Source organism: Rhinoderma darwinii, chromosome 5 (assembly GCF_050947455.1).
Source record: "Rhinoderma darwinii isolate aRhiDar2 chromosome 5, aRhiDar2.hap1, whole genome shotgun sequence".
Lineage (NCBI taxonomy): Eukaryota > Metazoa > Chordata > Amphibia > Anura > Rhinodermatidae > Rhinoderma > Rhinoderma darwinii.
In genome coordinates this window covers 308,789,608-308,804,806 of record NC_134691.1, presented here as the reverse complement: position 1 = coordinate 308,804,806, position 15,199 = coordinate 308,789,608, and the positions used below count along the sequence as shown (strand labels likewise).

The following is a 15,199-nucleotide window of genomic DNA, read 5'->3' as shown; positions in this document are numbered from 1 at the left end:
TCATAATTGTGCAGGCTTCAGAGCTGCAATCTCCGAACATTTCTTGCTGGCTCATTGTCTGCACTTAATACTCTGGTGATTGGGATTTGTGAAGTGCAGTGTTTAGACCAGGGATGGTACAGCAATCTGATGTAGAAGAATCTTACTGTTCCACTGCATTATAAGCTGTTAGGGATAAGTATAACAAGCTGTTTGTCGACTTTCAGCAGAACTGTGAAAGCAGCTCTGGACTATAAGGCTATGTTCACACGTCACGGCACAAATCCGCAGCTGACAGTTGGATTTCTGCAGCGGAATTGCATGCAGTTTACAGGTATCCTCATTATCGCTATAGAGCTAATCCGTGGTTTTCAGCGTGAATCCATGGCAATAATGAATATACTGCAGTTTTTAAAATCCGCGGCATGTTCATTATTCTATGCAGATATTTTCCTGAGTGTGTGAATGGGATATAAAATCCACCATTCATATGCGTTGTTGGTTGAATGTGAGTGGATTCTGTCTGGATTTAGGCACGGAATCCGTGCCTAAATCCTGATTGAATCCTCAATGTGTGAACATGGCCTTATACAGGCTGTAACAGATGATCCAGATGATAAGTAATACAAAATAAAAGATTTACTAAGAAAAATGCATAAAGGGGTATGGCTAAGGAGAGTCACAAAATGGACCAGATTTATTAAAGGTGTGCACCATGTTTTGCACAAATTATCGGCGTATTTTTTCCTTCAATGTGAAACTTCAATTAAGCATATTATGTTTATTAAAGAATGATAATGTGTTATAATCACAAACTTCTCAAGCAAAATAACATAAAAAGCTTGTCTGAGGTTTAACCTTTACTTCTTCTTTCCAGGTTTTAGGAATGTTCTCCAAGTCTCTTCAACTAATCATAATTTATTTATATTCTTATGTTGGTAACATATTATGAATATTATTATTATTATTATTATTATTATTATTATAATAGTAATTGCTTTTCCAGCTCCTGGTCACCATATGAATTGTGTGTCCGTTGACTGGCATGTTGATGATTCAGTCTTCTTGATGATCATTGTTAACGGGATCTTCTTATAATATGTCTAGATATGCCATTTGGACACAACCGATGTGCCAGTCGGGCAGTTTTTAACGGCATCCGAGTGGCACCCAATAGTCTTCACAGACCCATTCACTTTGGCGGATGAATCGGGTCCGTAAAAACTGATCCGATTCTCCGATCTGTGGAAAGATGTGACATGTCCTATCTTTCCATGGATCACTGGCCGTCGTACACTGTCGTGTGCATAAGTCTGTGTATTTGAGCTTCCAGTGGAAGGTTTAGTGGATGGGCCTACTCTATATAATTAGAAATAACTTTTATATCGTCATTCTGGCCTAAAAAATGTAGGCCTTCAAACTAATTGAACTAGACAGATGTTAATACTCAGTTTTAGGATACATTAGTATTAGTAGGTTTTCTTAGATGTGGGTACATGTTAGTGAACATGTATGTTGTTTCAGAAGGGTTCGAACAAAAAGTAAATGTCCACTTAGTTTCGTTTTCTTTTACTTTAAATAGGTCCAGAATTTTGTGCTGGTTAATTTCCTAATATATCTTTGCAGTGATTAGAGCTCCATTTTTCGGATACAGAGCTCCAAATCTTCTACAGAAATAGAGTTAAAAGTTAAAATTCTGCCATCACTAGGGGGGGACTTAGTAGCTTACTGCATACTGGTTATATATTGAATTTAATAATAAAACAGTATGCAGTAAAGCTTGTAATGACCGGCCTATTTTGGCCCTAAGGACTAAACATTCTTTTTTGTTTTTTCATTGACACATTCCTAGAGCCAAAACTTTTTTATTTTTCCATAGAGATAGTTGTATGAGGGTTTGGTTTTTGCAGAATGTATTTTTTCAATGTCACTATTTTAGGGTAGATAGAATTTATTGATTAACTTTTATGAAACTTTTTTTTGGAAGGTGAAAGAAAAGACAGCAATTCCACCGTTGTTTTTTGAGTTTACCATACGGTGTAAATAAGATTCTTACTTTATTCTATGGGTCAGTTTGACTACGGCAATAACAAATATTTAACGTTTTTTTAGGTTTTACTACTTTATGACAAAAACCCTTTTACAAGAAAATAATTAGTTTTTGTGCTGCTGCATTCCAAGAGCCATAACTTTTTAATTTTCGGGCGACGTAGTCGTATGTGGGCTTGCTTTTTTATGGAAAAACATTACATTTTATGTAAACACTTTTTTATTTTTAAAATAAACTTTATTTTACTTCAATTAATATATTTTTTAGTCCCACTAGGGGACTTCACAACGCGTTTCTTTAATACTGTATTATGCTTTGTACACCACAGCATTATTGCCTGTCAGGGTAAAACTGAAAGACAACCTATTAGGCCGTGCCAGATCGTCATGGCAGGCCTGGGGACCTTTGTTAGGCCCCCTGTGTGCCATGGCAACCCATGGACGACCCAATGGGTGACAGAAGAAGCCCTCTTGCTCTGTCAAAATGCTGCGGTCGCTATTAAACTTGCCATCTAAGGGTTTAAACGTCCGGGATCTAAGTTATCTTTGATCCCGACTGTTGCAGGAGTAGCCTGATGGCAGTCATAGCCAGGTTCCCGCAGCAACTGCCTGGCAGCTCGTGTGCCCGCCCGATCAAAAGGCCCTCCATGTATGGTATTCTGAGCCTACTAACCGCCACAGATTACCTACATGCACGTCATTCTGCGCTAAGGGTTTAATCAATTGACTCTATGCAGGAAATAAGATCTGTATCAGAAAATGTGAACTCTTTCCACCATAAAGATATATTAAGAAATGATTCAGCATATTATTGAACTTCTAAGAAAAGGGCTCTCATGTGAACTTGGCCGTACATCCACATCTGACAACATGAGCAAGTGGATGTGAGCTACAAATTGCAGTACTTTAGTTTTTTTTATATGTAATTATTGTTATTTCATTGGTCAAATATGGCTGAAATACTCTGTACTTGTCTGCAGGGTCTTGCCTTTGTCTACCATATTATTTGGCTCTTCTGGCAATATGTCCTATTTACCTTCTTTCACATATAAATGATACGTTCTGTTTTTCTATATAAAACTAATCTGCCCCGTAATACTAACACAACATCATTACTGAATAAAACATGTGACCATTAGAAATTCAAATATCACACTGTAGCAAAATCACATTTCTTTGTATCTTTTCTGTAGTGTATGCTCCTACCGATATGCAAATCTAACCTTTCAGATACTTTACTCAATAAACCCAGAGGCCGTAGCTGAATAAAAATGTTTACTAAAAGGCTTTCTTTTGTATAATCTATTGATTTAATATCTTTTTGACAAGAGTAGAATGCCAGTATTACCCAGAAGGCTACTGATGAAAATCGCAGCACATTTGTTTTATATATATTATTTAGCACAAAGCCACAGACAGTGGGCAAAATGGAACATATGTCGGGTGCATAATTGCGGATAATCTCCGGCATGTTTGTGCTGGAACTATTTACTCTGTAGGCACTTATGACAAAGCAGGAAAAATAGCTATACAAATACTGAATATACAGAGAATATTAGTATAGGGAATATTATTGGAGCGTATCTCATCGGCATTCTCATGTATTTACAAAAATGTACTGAGATATTTTTTTTTCATCTTACATTTTGTAGATGTGGATAAGTTAGTGAACTATGTTTAATTTTTTCTCCTATTGCTTGTGTAGCGGCAACATATCCCACAGCGTTGTACAAAGCTTGTTATACAGAATCAAAATTCCCTATCTTAAAAGGGTTTTCCGACTTATTCAAAAAAGTGGCCAGGGTAGGAGGCATGCATTAAAAAAAAAAGAAGCATTACCCACCTCACATATGCCCGGCGTTCCAGTGCCACCGCTCTGGTCTTCTCTTTCGATTTTTATTGAGATGGATGCAGCGATGACGTGCCCATATACCCACGTGTTTGCTGCAGCCAATCATTGGCCTCAGCAGTCCTGTGCTGGATACCCACTGAGACCAGAGATTGGCTGTAGCAATTATGTGGGTATACAAAGTGTCATGTCAATAAACAGTGGCGGCGCTGGAATGCCGGGTATATGTGAGATAAGTAAAGCTTCTTTTTTTTTAAATTCATCCCTCCTACCTTGGCCACTTTTTGGAATAAGTCGTAAAACCCCTATAAACACACACAGCTATTCTGTAGGTGTTTCAAGGAGTTTTCCCACTACAAACATTGACGGCACATCAATTAGATATAGTTGGACTATCACTAGGGTCCTAGAATAGAGAGTTTGCGGCCCCTTTGGCTTTTGCAACACTCAAGTATATAGGGCTGTATACCCAAACAGTGCTAAGGCTATGTTCACCACACGTTTGTGGTGTACATTCGGTGTATACCCCAGAAGATGCTCCCAGCGTTTACGCAGAACATATCTATAGCTGGTAATGGACGAGACGTATGCCAAAAGACTTACTTTTTTTTAACTGTATTGGATTCCGCAGTCGACTACTTTTTCAATACACAGGCATCCTACAAAAAAATTATTATTTTTTACAATAAGAGTCAATAGCAGGCTATATGTCCAGCGTATATGTCCGGCGTATATGTGAGATTTTTCACCGTTGAGCATTAACGCTTTATCCCTTTATTAAGCATGTGTGGGAGTCACATCAGTCGCCCACACCGATCAGATGTTGATGGTATATCGATATCCTGTCAGTGGTTATTATTTATCATTTTTATCATTTAATTCTTTTATGACACAAATTCAGCACTGACCCCATAATTAAACAAGCGGATAAGTCACTGCCTCCTACAAAATCAATACATTCCTCTCCTGCTACTAATATTTTCTGGTTCTGAGACTTAAAGGTTAGAAAGTATTCTACCCGGCCTACGTCAAATCAAGAAAAAAAAAAAGGGCCTAAACCCTCTATCCAGTCTCTTGTAAAAGATACTGGATATAGGAATATGGATGCCATAGGTAAATCCCACTGATGTCTATATGGTCTGACATAACTTTTTCAGATGTCTATGTCAAGGTCAGTAATTATCAAATAAATTGGTTTGATTCACTTTTTCCTGTCCCGTTCTATTGTTTCCCCTGAGATAAGCAGTTTATTGGGTCTGCAGCTGCTCATCTCTCCTATTTCCACCCCTCCTCCATAGAATTAACATGCAAAATTGGTGGAATTAGTAGCGATCTAAATAAATATTTAGCTAAGAAATATAAGTCTGTGGATATCTTAATGGTGGGCACTGGAGTTCCGGGTTTCTAAGAAGCTTTTAGTCATTTAGTCGCTTCATAATGACCCTTATGACAGTTTTTCCCACCTTCGCCTCAGCTGAGTTTAGATGTCATTGCTTTTATGATCAAGTACACTTTAGTCCATATTTTATATTATTCTATTAATTTGTATACTCCACATGCCTACAAGCTGTGACGATTCACTCAGTGTACACCGCAGTCATTTGGCAGCTACAAGCGCTCCTGGCAGTCAGTAAACAGCCATTGATGAATCGCTTGTTTCTGTTCCCTCTGTAAAATATTTAGATAAAACAATGTTGAAATAATAAGGACCTGGAGGAAAATTTCTTCTCCGGCTTATTTATTTATCTCCCCTGCTGACCTTTTCTGCTTGGGCCGCCTGTTGCATTATTTCTTTTGTCTGGATGCTATGTGATGACTGCAAATTGAATTCTACAATGAATGAAACTGGTTTATTTTAATGGGGTGGAATCTATTAGTAATTCCAACACAAGTATTTAGTGGGTAGAAGTATACCATTTATAAAAAGTAGAACATCTAAAATTAAACACGTGTATACAAAGGCGTAACCTGAAGCTCCTAGGCCAGAGCAATTGTATCTAGGCCCCTAATTATAACATGCCCCTTGTAGTACTGGTGTTGTATCAGGCCTGGATGTGACTGGAGCACCAAGGCCTGGATGTGACTACAATCTCCTATAGTTCCTATAATTACGACCCCGTATGTAATGTTTCTAGGGGTATCTATGGGTTCGCTCAAAGAAATTGCCGAATTCAACATTTGTTTAATGGTTTCATGATTGATGAAATAAAACATTATTATAGACCTCAGTGTGATGTCGAGTACTTGTCCTGAGAAGGACAGCCTGGTTTGGGAACCTGACCCTAATGACATTCTATCCCCACGTGTTTCCTCCTCATATAAGTTTTATCAGGGAATATATTAGAAAATAAAGAGCAGCTGCACAGTGCATAGACAGCAGCATGATCTTTGGTGTGGTCAATCTACTGTACCACTGGACCATCTTTTATATCCACTGACCTGCTCTTTACATGATACGTCCCTCGATATGGACCAACGTGTGCCACATGTGTCCACAGGTTGGATTGTGGGTGCAGCAGTGGGTAATGAGATAGCAAACAATCTCGTTGTGCCTTCCACCAGAACCCCAATGTCTGATGCCCCCCCTTAACCTGACATGGGCGGAGCAGGTAACATCCACTCCACCCTTGGCTAGGACGTGCAGCATGGGGTGCATCACTGAGATCGGGTCACATCATGGGCATGTTCCCAGGTTGAGTCGCCGTGTTCACCCAATGGGAAGTGGCTGAAAATGGCACTCCCTAGAGACACATGTTGTTGCAGCTGTCACCTATGACAGACCTAGTAGCGATATCTGTCATGTATTGATTGTAGGGTAAGCAGTTATACAGTACCAAAAAATTATGAAAGGATATGTACACCTTTGATTATGAACTTAGTATGTGATCATTAGCTGCATCCTGTGTGTCAGAGACACGCAGGACCAGATCTAAGCCGAGCTGTCAGTTCAGCGGACCTGACGGAATTGGCTTTGGTGGAACGATACAGCTTCTATGCATACAGGATACATAGAAGCTGTATCTTAAAAAGTAAAAAAAAATGAATGAAAGTCAATTTAAAAGTTGTTGGAAATCACTCAAAACATTGATTTATTTAAAAAAAAAATTAGTTCAAAGGTGTGCATATTCTTTAAGTAACTAAACTGCAGGGTAAAGAGTTCCAGATGTATTAAGTATTAGATGCGTAACTGGACAATTGTATGTAATATAGTGTTGTCCTGGATGGTATGGGGATTGAGACATAAACCCTTTATATCCCTTCCTTTTTCAGGGAATAGGTAGAATGAGTAATTCCTTATTGATGGTATACATAAAGGATTTTTTATGAAAAGAAAGGGATGGGGTCCTTCGTAGGACGATTATTTGACACTGAGTACTATAACATATATGCTGTATACGGCAGTTTCTGTGAGCTGACTCATAGATACGTTCCTTTTATTGTGGATGAGAATAATGTGCAGCTCTGGGGTATCAGCTCTACAAAATATAAATTAATGTGCTGCACTGTGGGGTAGTGCATTGGCATTATCCCCGAGCATCAGAATCACTACCTACCTATGTGTCTTCTTGGGGTTGAGTTTGGTAACCCATGTGAACTATCAGGCACTAATAGCCAGTGAATGTTGTCTGAGTCAAGGTCCTGACTCGAAATATAAATCCACATGGTTATATGTAACCGCATTTAGCAAAGTGTATTGTATTCTATAATTCTTTTTTGATATATACTAGTCCTTCTCAATGACTTAGAATATCATCAAAAAGTTAATTTATTTCAGTAATTCAATTCAAAAAGTGAAACTCACATATTATATAGATTCATTACACACAGAGTGATCTATTTCCAGCATTTTTTTCTTTTAATGTTAATGATTATATCTAGTCTCTTAGAAAATTTTAATATTGGGTAAAAGTTAAAGATTGTAGACTCATGGTGTGACACTCTAATCAACTAATAAACACAAAACACCTGCAAAGGATTCCTAAGCCTTTAAATGGTCCAACAGTCTGGTTCAGTAGGCTACACAATCATGGGGAAGACTGCTGACTTGACATTTGTCCATAAGACAGTCATTGACACCCTCCACAAGGAGGGTAAGCCACAAAAGTACACTGCTAAAGAAGCTGGATGTTCAGAGTGCTCTATCCAAGAATCTTAATGGAAAGTTGATAGGATGGAAAAAGTGTGGTAGAACAAGGTGCACAAGCAACAGGGATAACCGCAGCTTTGAAAGGATTGTCAAGAAGTTGACTGCGGCTGGAGCCAGTGCTTCAAAAGCCAACACACACACAAAGACGTATGCAGGACATGGGCTACAACTGTAGCTTTCCTTGAGACAGCGTCTTACCTGGGCTAAGGAGAAAAAAGACTGGTCTGTTGCTCAGTGGTCCAAAGTCCTGTTTTCAGATGAAAGTAAATTTTGCATTTCATTTGGAAATCAAAGTCCCAGAGTCTGGAGGAAGAGTGGAGAGGCATCAATCCAAGTTGCTTGCGATCCAGTGTAAAGTTTTCACGGTGATGGTTTGAGGAGCCATGTCATCTGCTGGTGTTGTTTAGAGCACTTCATGCTTCCCTCTGCTAAAAGTTTTATGGAGATACTGGTTTAATTTCCCAGCAGGACTTGGCACCAGCCCACACTGCCAAAAGTACCAATACCTGGTTTAATAACCACAGTATCACTGCGCTTGATTGGCCAGCAAACTCACCAGACCTAAACCCCATAGAGAATCTATGGGGTATTGTCAAGAGGAAGATGAGAGACACCAGACCCAACAATGCAGACGAGCTGAAGGATGCTTTCAAAGCAACCTGGGCTTCCATAACACCTCAAAAGTGCCACAGGCTGATCGCCTCCAAGCCACGCCGCATTGATAACACCTCAGCAGTGCCACAGGCTGATCGCCTCCATGACAAGCCGAATCGATGCAGTAATTCATGCAAAAGGATCCCCGACCAAGTATTGAGCGCATATACTGTAAATACTTTTCAGTAGGCCAACATTTCGATATTAAAAATAATTTTTTAAATTGGGCTTATTTAATATTTAAATTTTCTGAGAGACTACATTTTGGATTTTCATTAACTGTTACCATAATCATCAACATTAAAAGAAAAAAATTCTGGAAATAGATCACGCAGTGTGTAATGAATCTATATAATATATGAGTTTCACTTTTTGAATTGAATTACTGAAATAAACTAACTTTTTGATGATATTCTAAGTCATTGAGAAGGACTAGTATATATTATGAAAAGTTCCGTTTTAATTTTTTTTATTTTACCACTCTATCCTGTGAAGTGTAGTGATCATGGAGGTAGATGCTTTTCTTGACTTTCTGTCCACTGAAGAACATTGAGCCTCTTTCCAGCCTGATATGCGCCAACAATATTGACCTGGGTCATCACAGGTTGTCTCTGGAGCTTCCTGAACTTTTGAGAACACTCTTCATCCATGTTCTCACACATCCCACACCAAAAAAACACAGAGGCCCACATTTGTTAATTAGTTCACTCCAGTGTTTTGGGTGCCTTGTGCCCAAAAAAGTTGCAAATGATAGCGCACACCTTCCCAGCATTCATTAGTTTTGAAAAGTGACACGATAAGTGACGAGATATGTAGACATGGTTTACCTAAAGTGAGCGTGGCTTACAACTTTAAGACAGACTTATTGTTTCTTAAGCCAGACGATGCCACAAGTTTTGGCGCAAATCTATGCCTGTTAATTTTCTGATTAGTCCAAAATGCAACATTTTATGAAAAGTCGCATGCCTTTGAATAGATTTGGCACAATTTACTCCAACAATCTTTTTTTTTAATTAGCATATAAAACACCAGTCTTAGCCAATTTGGGACAGAGTATTAGTTATTTTAGCCTAGTTATACATTATTTTTATAATTATAATGTATGTCAATAAATCCTCCTAAATACTCTTGAGAACCAATATTTTAAAAGGGGAGCCTCTCAATATATTTAGTGTGCAATCGAATGCAAACTATTGTTTTCTGTAAACAACCTGGGTAGAGGCTCATTGTGATGTCCTACTATGACAGTGTATCTAAGCCAAGTACCCCTTACGCAAATTAAAAACATCACAGTACTCCAAAGAGTATGATTTGCCATTGTGCTGCGCATTAAATGCTAGAGCAGGTACCCCATGGAAACATGACATGTACCCCCTGGGGTACACATGTAAGTGGTGGTTCCAAATGAATTACAGATTGTTGCAGATCAACAGATTTTTTTAATTCACGCAGTATAACTTTACAATGCTGCTATTATGTAATTTGTTTCTATTGAGGATGGTCCTTACCAGGGCCATGTAGCCTCACATTATGCCTGAGCTCCCACCAAGTCAGGCTGCACCACAGTAACTGTCGTCCTGATGTGCCACTGTGGCTCTCCGACTCGTCACTCTCTGCCACTGCCTATCCTGCCTATGTGCCAGCATGGGGTTGCACCAATCACTTAGTATTGGGAACGTCCTGCTTCACCGTGAGCCCTCGTGTGATGAAACACTTGATGGTTGCAGAATAACTTGTTCCTATACATCCACTCTCAGTTACTCATGAGGAGGCTCTCTCTAGGTTTAGCCTGCCTCAGCCACTCTCACATTATCGGATTGAATTTCTCCAGCCCACATGCAAGTCTTGCTGGGTGTGACCTGCTGCTGTAAGACAAGTGCAGCAGGTCCCTCTAACACTACATGTGGTTTCAGCCACACACTCTGCTTTCTGCAGCCACCTCCCTTATCTCACCTCTTCTTGGGCTTTGCTACGAGTTAATATTAAAGGATAACTTCTAAGCATTAGACTACACACAAAAAAAATAACAAGGGGGAAATAATGGTAAAAGCCACATAATAACAGGTCACATTATTAAGGAGTGGTAAGGATTACCCTACACACGTACCACAGTTTGAGGACCTAGTTTCTATGAGACTAGAAAAATGTCCTCCTATAAACACTACGTTACTCCACATATTTCTATGTTGAATCTAGCAGCCAACTAATGTATCTGCTTTTAAGTCCAGCTTAATAAATAAAGCAATTATCAGATCGGTTGACTTACCATTGCACTACTTTTCCTGAATGTCTCAGCAGCTTTTGGAGTTAGCGGGATCTGTAATTCATACTGATATTTGTTTGTGTTTTAGGAATTTGCAGACTCCATATATCAGCTGGTAATACAAAAATTCCAGGAGCTTACTGAAAACTTCTCAGTGTGCACACGTCACAAAGCCCTAGCAGCCATCGTCATGACCAGAGGTAAGGTTTAAAATATCTTTATTACTGTTGTGATGGACGGGAACCATCATGATTGAGTGGACTGAATATAGTGATCTAATATTCACATCTTCAAGGCAATTTCTTAAATAAAGAAAATTTCAACCTAGAAAAGTAAAATGAATGAGGCTTTAACAAGTGCATGAGTGACATTCATTTTCTAACTTCCATAAGAGACAGTGTATCTAAGCCAAGTACCCCTTACACAAATAAAAATCATCACAGTACTCCTAAGAGTATGATTTGCCATTGTGCTGCGCATTAAAAGAACAGCATGAGGCTAGAGCAGGTACCCCATGGAAACATGACATGTACCCCCTGGGGTACACGTGTAAGTGGTGGTTCCAAATTAAGCACATAAATACGCAAACGTTTATATGTAACAAAGTGTAATTGTATAGACACCTGCAAGAGCTCATGACTAAGATAGGAGTTGAGACTTATATTATTATTATTATTATTATTATATATAATTATAGTGCAAAATTTATTCCTATAGGTAACAAGTATAAATGACTAAAATTAAACCCCACATGGCTTACACCTTCTGTGAAAGGGGCAATACATGACAAAAAAAAGGGCATTTGAAAAATACAAATCTGAGGGTGCAGCTGTAGACTTTGTAAATTATAAAGAGCTTAATATAATCTGCAAAAAAAGTTTAAAAAAAATCAGCAAAAATACTAAATAAAAGGCAGGTGGCCAAGGATAGTAAAGCAAATCCCCAAAAATTGTTCAAGTATATAAATGAAAAAAAGCCAAGGTCTGAACATGTAGGACCCCTAGATAGTGGTAATGGGGAGTTGGTAACAGGGGATCAAGAGAAGGCAGAGTTACTAAATGGGTTATTTAGCGCTGTATATACAACAGAAGACAGAGCAGCTGATGTAGCCGCTGCCAGTGCTGTTAATACATCAATTAATATACTGAATTGGATGAATGTAGATATGGTCCAAGCTAAGTTAAATAAAATAAATGTACACAAGGCTCCGGGACCAGATGCGTTACACCCTAGAGTTCTTAAAGAGCTTAGTTCATTTACTTCTGTCCCCCTCTTCATAATATTCATACTATTTAGAGATGATCTAGTGACTGGTATAGTGCCAACGGACTGGTGCAGGGCAAATGTTGTGCCTATTTTCAAAAAGGGCTCTAGGTCTTCCCCGGGTAATTATAGAACAGTTAGCTTAACATCATTCGTGGGAAAAATCTTTGAGGGGCTATTGAGGGACTATATACAGGATTATGTGACAAAAAATAGTATTATAAGTTGATTTGTTTTTATGAAGAGGTGAGCAAAAGCTTAGACAGAGGGGCCGCTGTGGATATAGTGTTTTTGGACTTTTGACACTGTCCCTCATAGACGTCTAATGGGTAAATTAATGACTATAGGTTTAGAAAATATAGTTTGTAATTGGATTGAGAATTGGCTCAAGGACTGTATCCAGAGAGTTGTGGTCAATGATTCCTACTCTGAATGCTCCTCGGTTATAAGTGGTGTACGGATGTAGCCATCTTTAACTTGATTCTGATAACTCGCTGCAGCGTAATATCACACAACAAAAGCCATTGAAAAGTCATTGAAAATGTCAAGATAAGAGATCCAGCCATTGTTTATTTAATGCGTTAAAAGTCAAGGTAAAGACGGCTACATCTGTACCCCAGGGTTCAGTGCTGGGACCACTATTTTTCAACTTATTTATTAATGATATAGAGGATGAGATTAATAGCAGTATTTCTATTTTTGCACATAACACCAAGGTATGTAGTATTGTTCAGTCTATAGAAGATGTTCATAAGTTATAAGCTGATTTGGACACACTGAGTGTTTGGGCATCCACCTGGCAAATTATGTTTAATGTAGATAAAATGTAAAGTTATGCACCTGGGTACGAACAACCTGCAGGCATCATATGTCCTAGGGGGTGCTACACTCGGGGAGTCACTTGTTGAGTAGGATCTGGGTGTACTTGTAAATCATAAACTAAATAACAGCATGCAATGTCAATCAGCTGCTTCAAAGGCCAGCAAGATATTGTCGTGTATTAAAAGGGGCATGGACTCGGGGGACAGGGATGTAATATTACCACTTTACAAAGCATTAGTGCAGCCTCATCTAGAATATGCAGTTCAGTTCTGGGCTCCAGTTCATAGAAAGGATGCCCTGGAGTTGGAAAAAATAGAAAGAAGAGCATCGAAGCTAATAAGGGGCATGGAGAATCTAAGTTATGAGGAAAGATTAAAAGAATTAAACCTATTTAGCCTTGAAAAAAGATGACTAAGGGGGAACATTATTAACTTATATAAATATATTAATGGCACATACAAAATATTTGGTCTAATCCTATTCCATTTAAAGCCCCCTCAAAAAACTAGGGGGCGCTCCCTCCGTCTGGAAAAAGAAAGGTTCAACCTGCAGAGGCGACAAGCCTTCTTTACTGTGAGAACTGTAAATCTATGGAATAGTCACCGCAGGAGCTGGTCACAGCAGGGACAGTAGATGGCTTTAAAAAAGGCTTCGATAATTTCCTAGAACGAAAAAATATCAGCTCCTATGTGTAGAAATTTTTACCTTCCCATGGTTGAACTTGATGGACATGTGTCTTTTTTCAACCGTACTAACTATGTAACTATGTAACTAATCATATATTTGGTTCCCAGGACTCATTGCAACCAATTAAATTGTATGCTTGCAAAGAAAGTAGATAGATAGATAGATAGAGAGAGAGAGAGAGAGAGAGAGAGATAGATAGATAGATAGATAGATAGATATGAGATAGATAGATAGATAGATAGATATGAGATAGATAGATAGATAGATAGATAGATAGATAGATAGATAGATAGATAGATAGATAGATATGAAATAGATAGATTTTCTTTTTTTCAAGTTCGGAAAGAAATAGATGCGCATTCTATTTTATTTCATTTTATTTTATTTGGCTTCAATTTCTAAGTATGATTTACCACTGCCATCAGAATACCCTGACAATATCAGAATTGAATTTTTCAGGGCAGGGGAGAAATAATAAATGCCATCCATTTCCACTTAATGTTGATTTACAATGTTTCTTCCTTTAACAACCATAAAATACTCCTCAGTACGGCTAGTCATGTCGGTGATACAGTGTATTGTAATAAATGTTTGGTGGGTAGAGTAAAAGTAATGAATATTGATTATGGGGCTGATTGGTGATTTATAAGATGCTGCCGGGATTTATGAGCTTGGTAATATGATTGGAAGAGAATTGTAATGAATGTCCAGTCTGTCAGATCACGGGAATCTAAGCTCCTTAATGTCACTGTTCTGTCTAAAGGCACAAAGAAAAGTCGAATATGTTCCATGTGGGCTGAATAGGGGTATTCCGGGATTACAAAAAAGGGTCGGCTTTGTTTTTAGAAACAGCGCCATTCTTGTCTCTGGGCTTTGTCTGGTATTGCATCTTATTACCATTTTAGTGAATGGGACTGAGATACAATACTAGATACAGCCCATGGGCAAGAATGGCTCTGGAAGAAAAAAAAACGGACTCTTTTTTGCTAATACCTTTTTTCCTAAAATCAGCAAGTTCCTGAGGAGTTTTTTGTTTTAAAGTTGTTCAAGATTCTTTTGTGCTTTTCTTAGTTGTATATGTTTTTTGGAACGTGAAATGCAAATCAATATAGCCCCCATCCCAGTATCCACAGGTGTTGTCACACATCTTTTTCATACTTTTTGAGAATAAACCCCAACTTTTGCGGTTTCCTTTTTGTTTTTAATCTGTAATGCTATATTTACGCATGGAAGCTGAGTACACATTTGTATTAATACTACTTGCTGTGAAAATCTCATATATTAAGTTTGGTTTGTATCAAATTACCGAGGACAACCAAAGGTCTTACAGGGTGTTTTTCTAGGATTTTCAATAGCCTCTGTCTAGGCAAAAAATAGCAAAAGAAATAAAAAGTTTTCAACTCTTACCTTTTCCATTTATGTCTGTTCCCATTCCACAGATCTGCTCAGGCCCCTTGTACTCTCTATATACAATTGTGTATGAGAG

At 38.4% G+C, this 15,199-nt stretch overlaps 1 protein-coding gene across 2 annotated transcripts in view; it reads left to right on the top strand.

Annotated features, from left to right (window-relative positions):
- ADARB2 (adenosine deaminase RNA specific B2 (inactive)) overlaps nucleotides 1-15,199 on the top strand; it is a 540,786-nt gene that overhangs the window by 454,891 nt on the left and 70,696 nt on the right. For both annotated transcript variants that reach the window (XM_075827434.1, XM_075827433.1), the window contains one exon: nucleotides 11,030-11,141. In XM_075827434.1, the coding sequence (XP_075683549.1) occupies nucleotides 11,030-11,141 (112 nt within the window). The remainder of the gene's footprint in view (nucleotides 1-11,029; nucleotides 11,142-15,199) is intronic.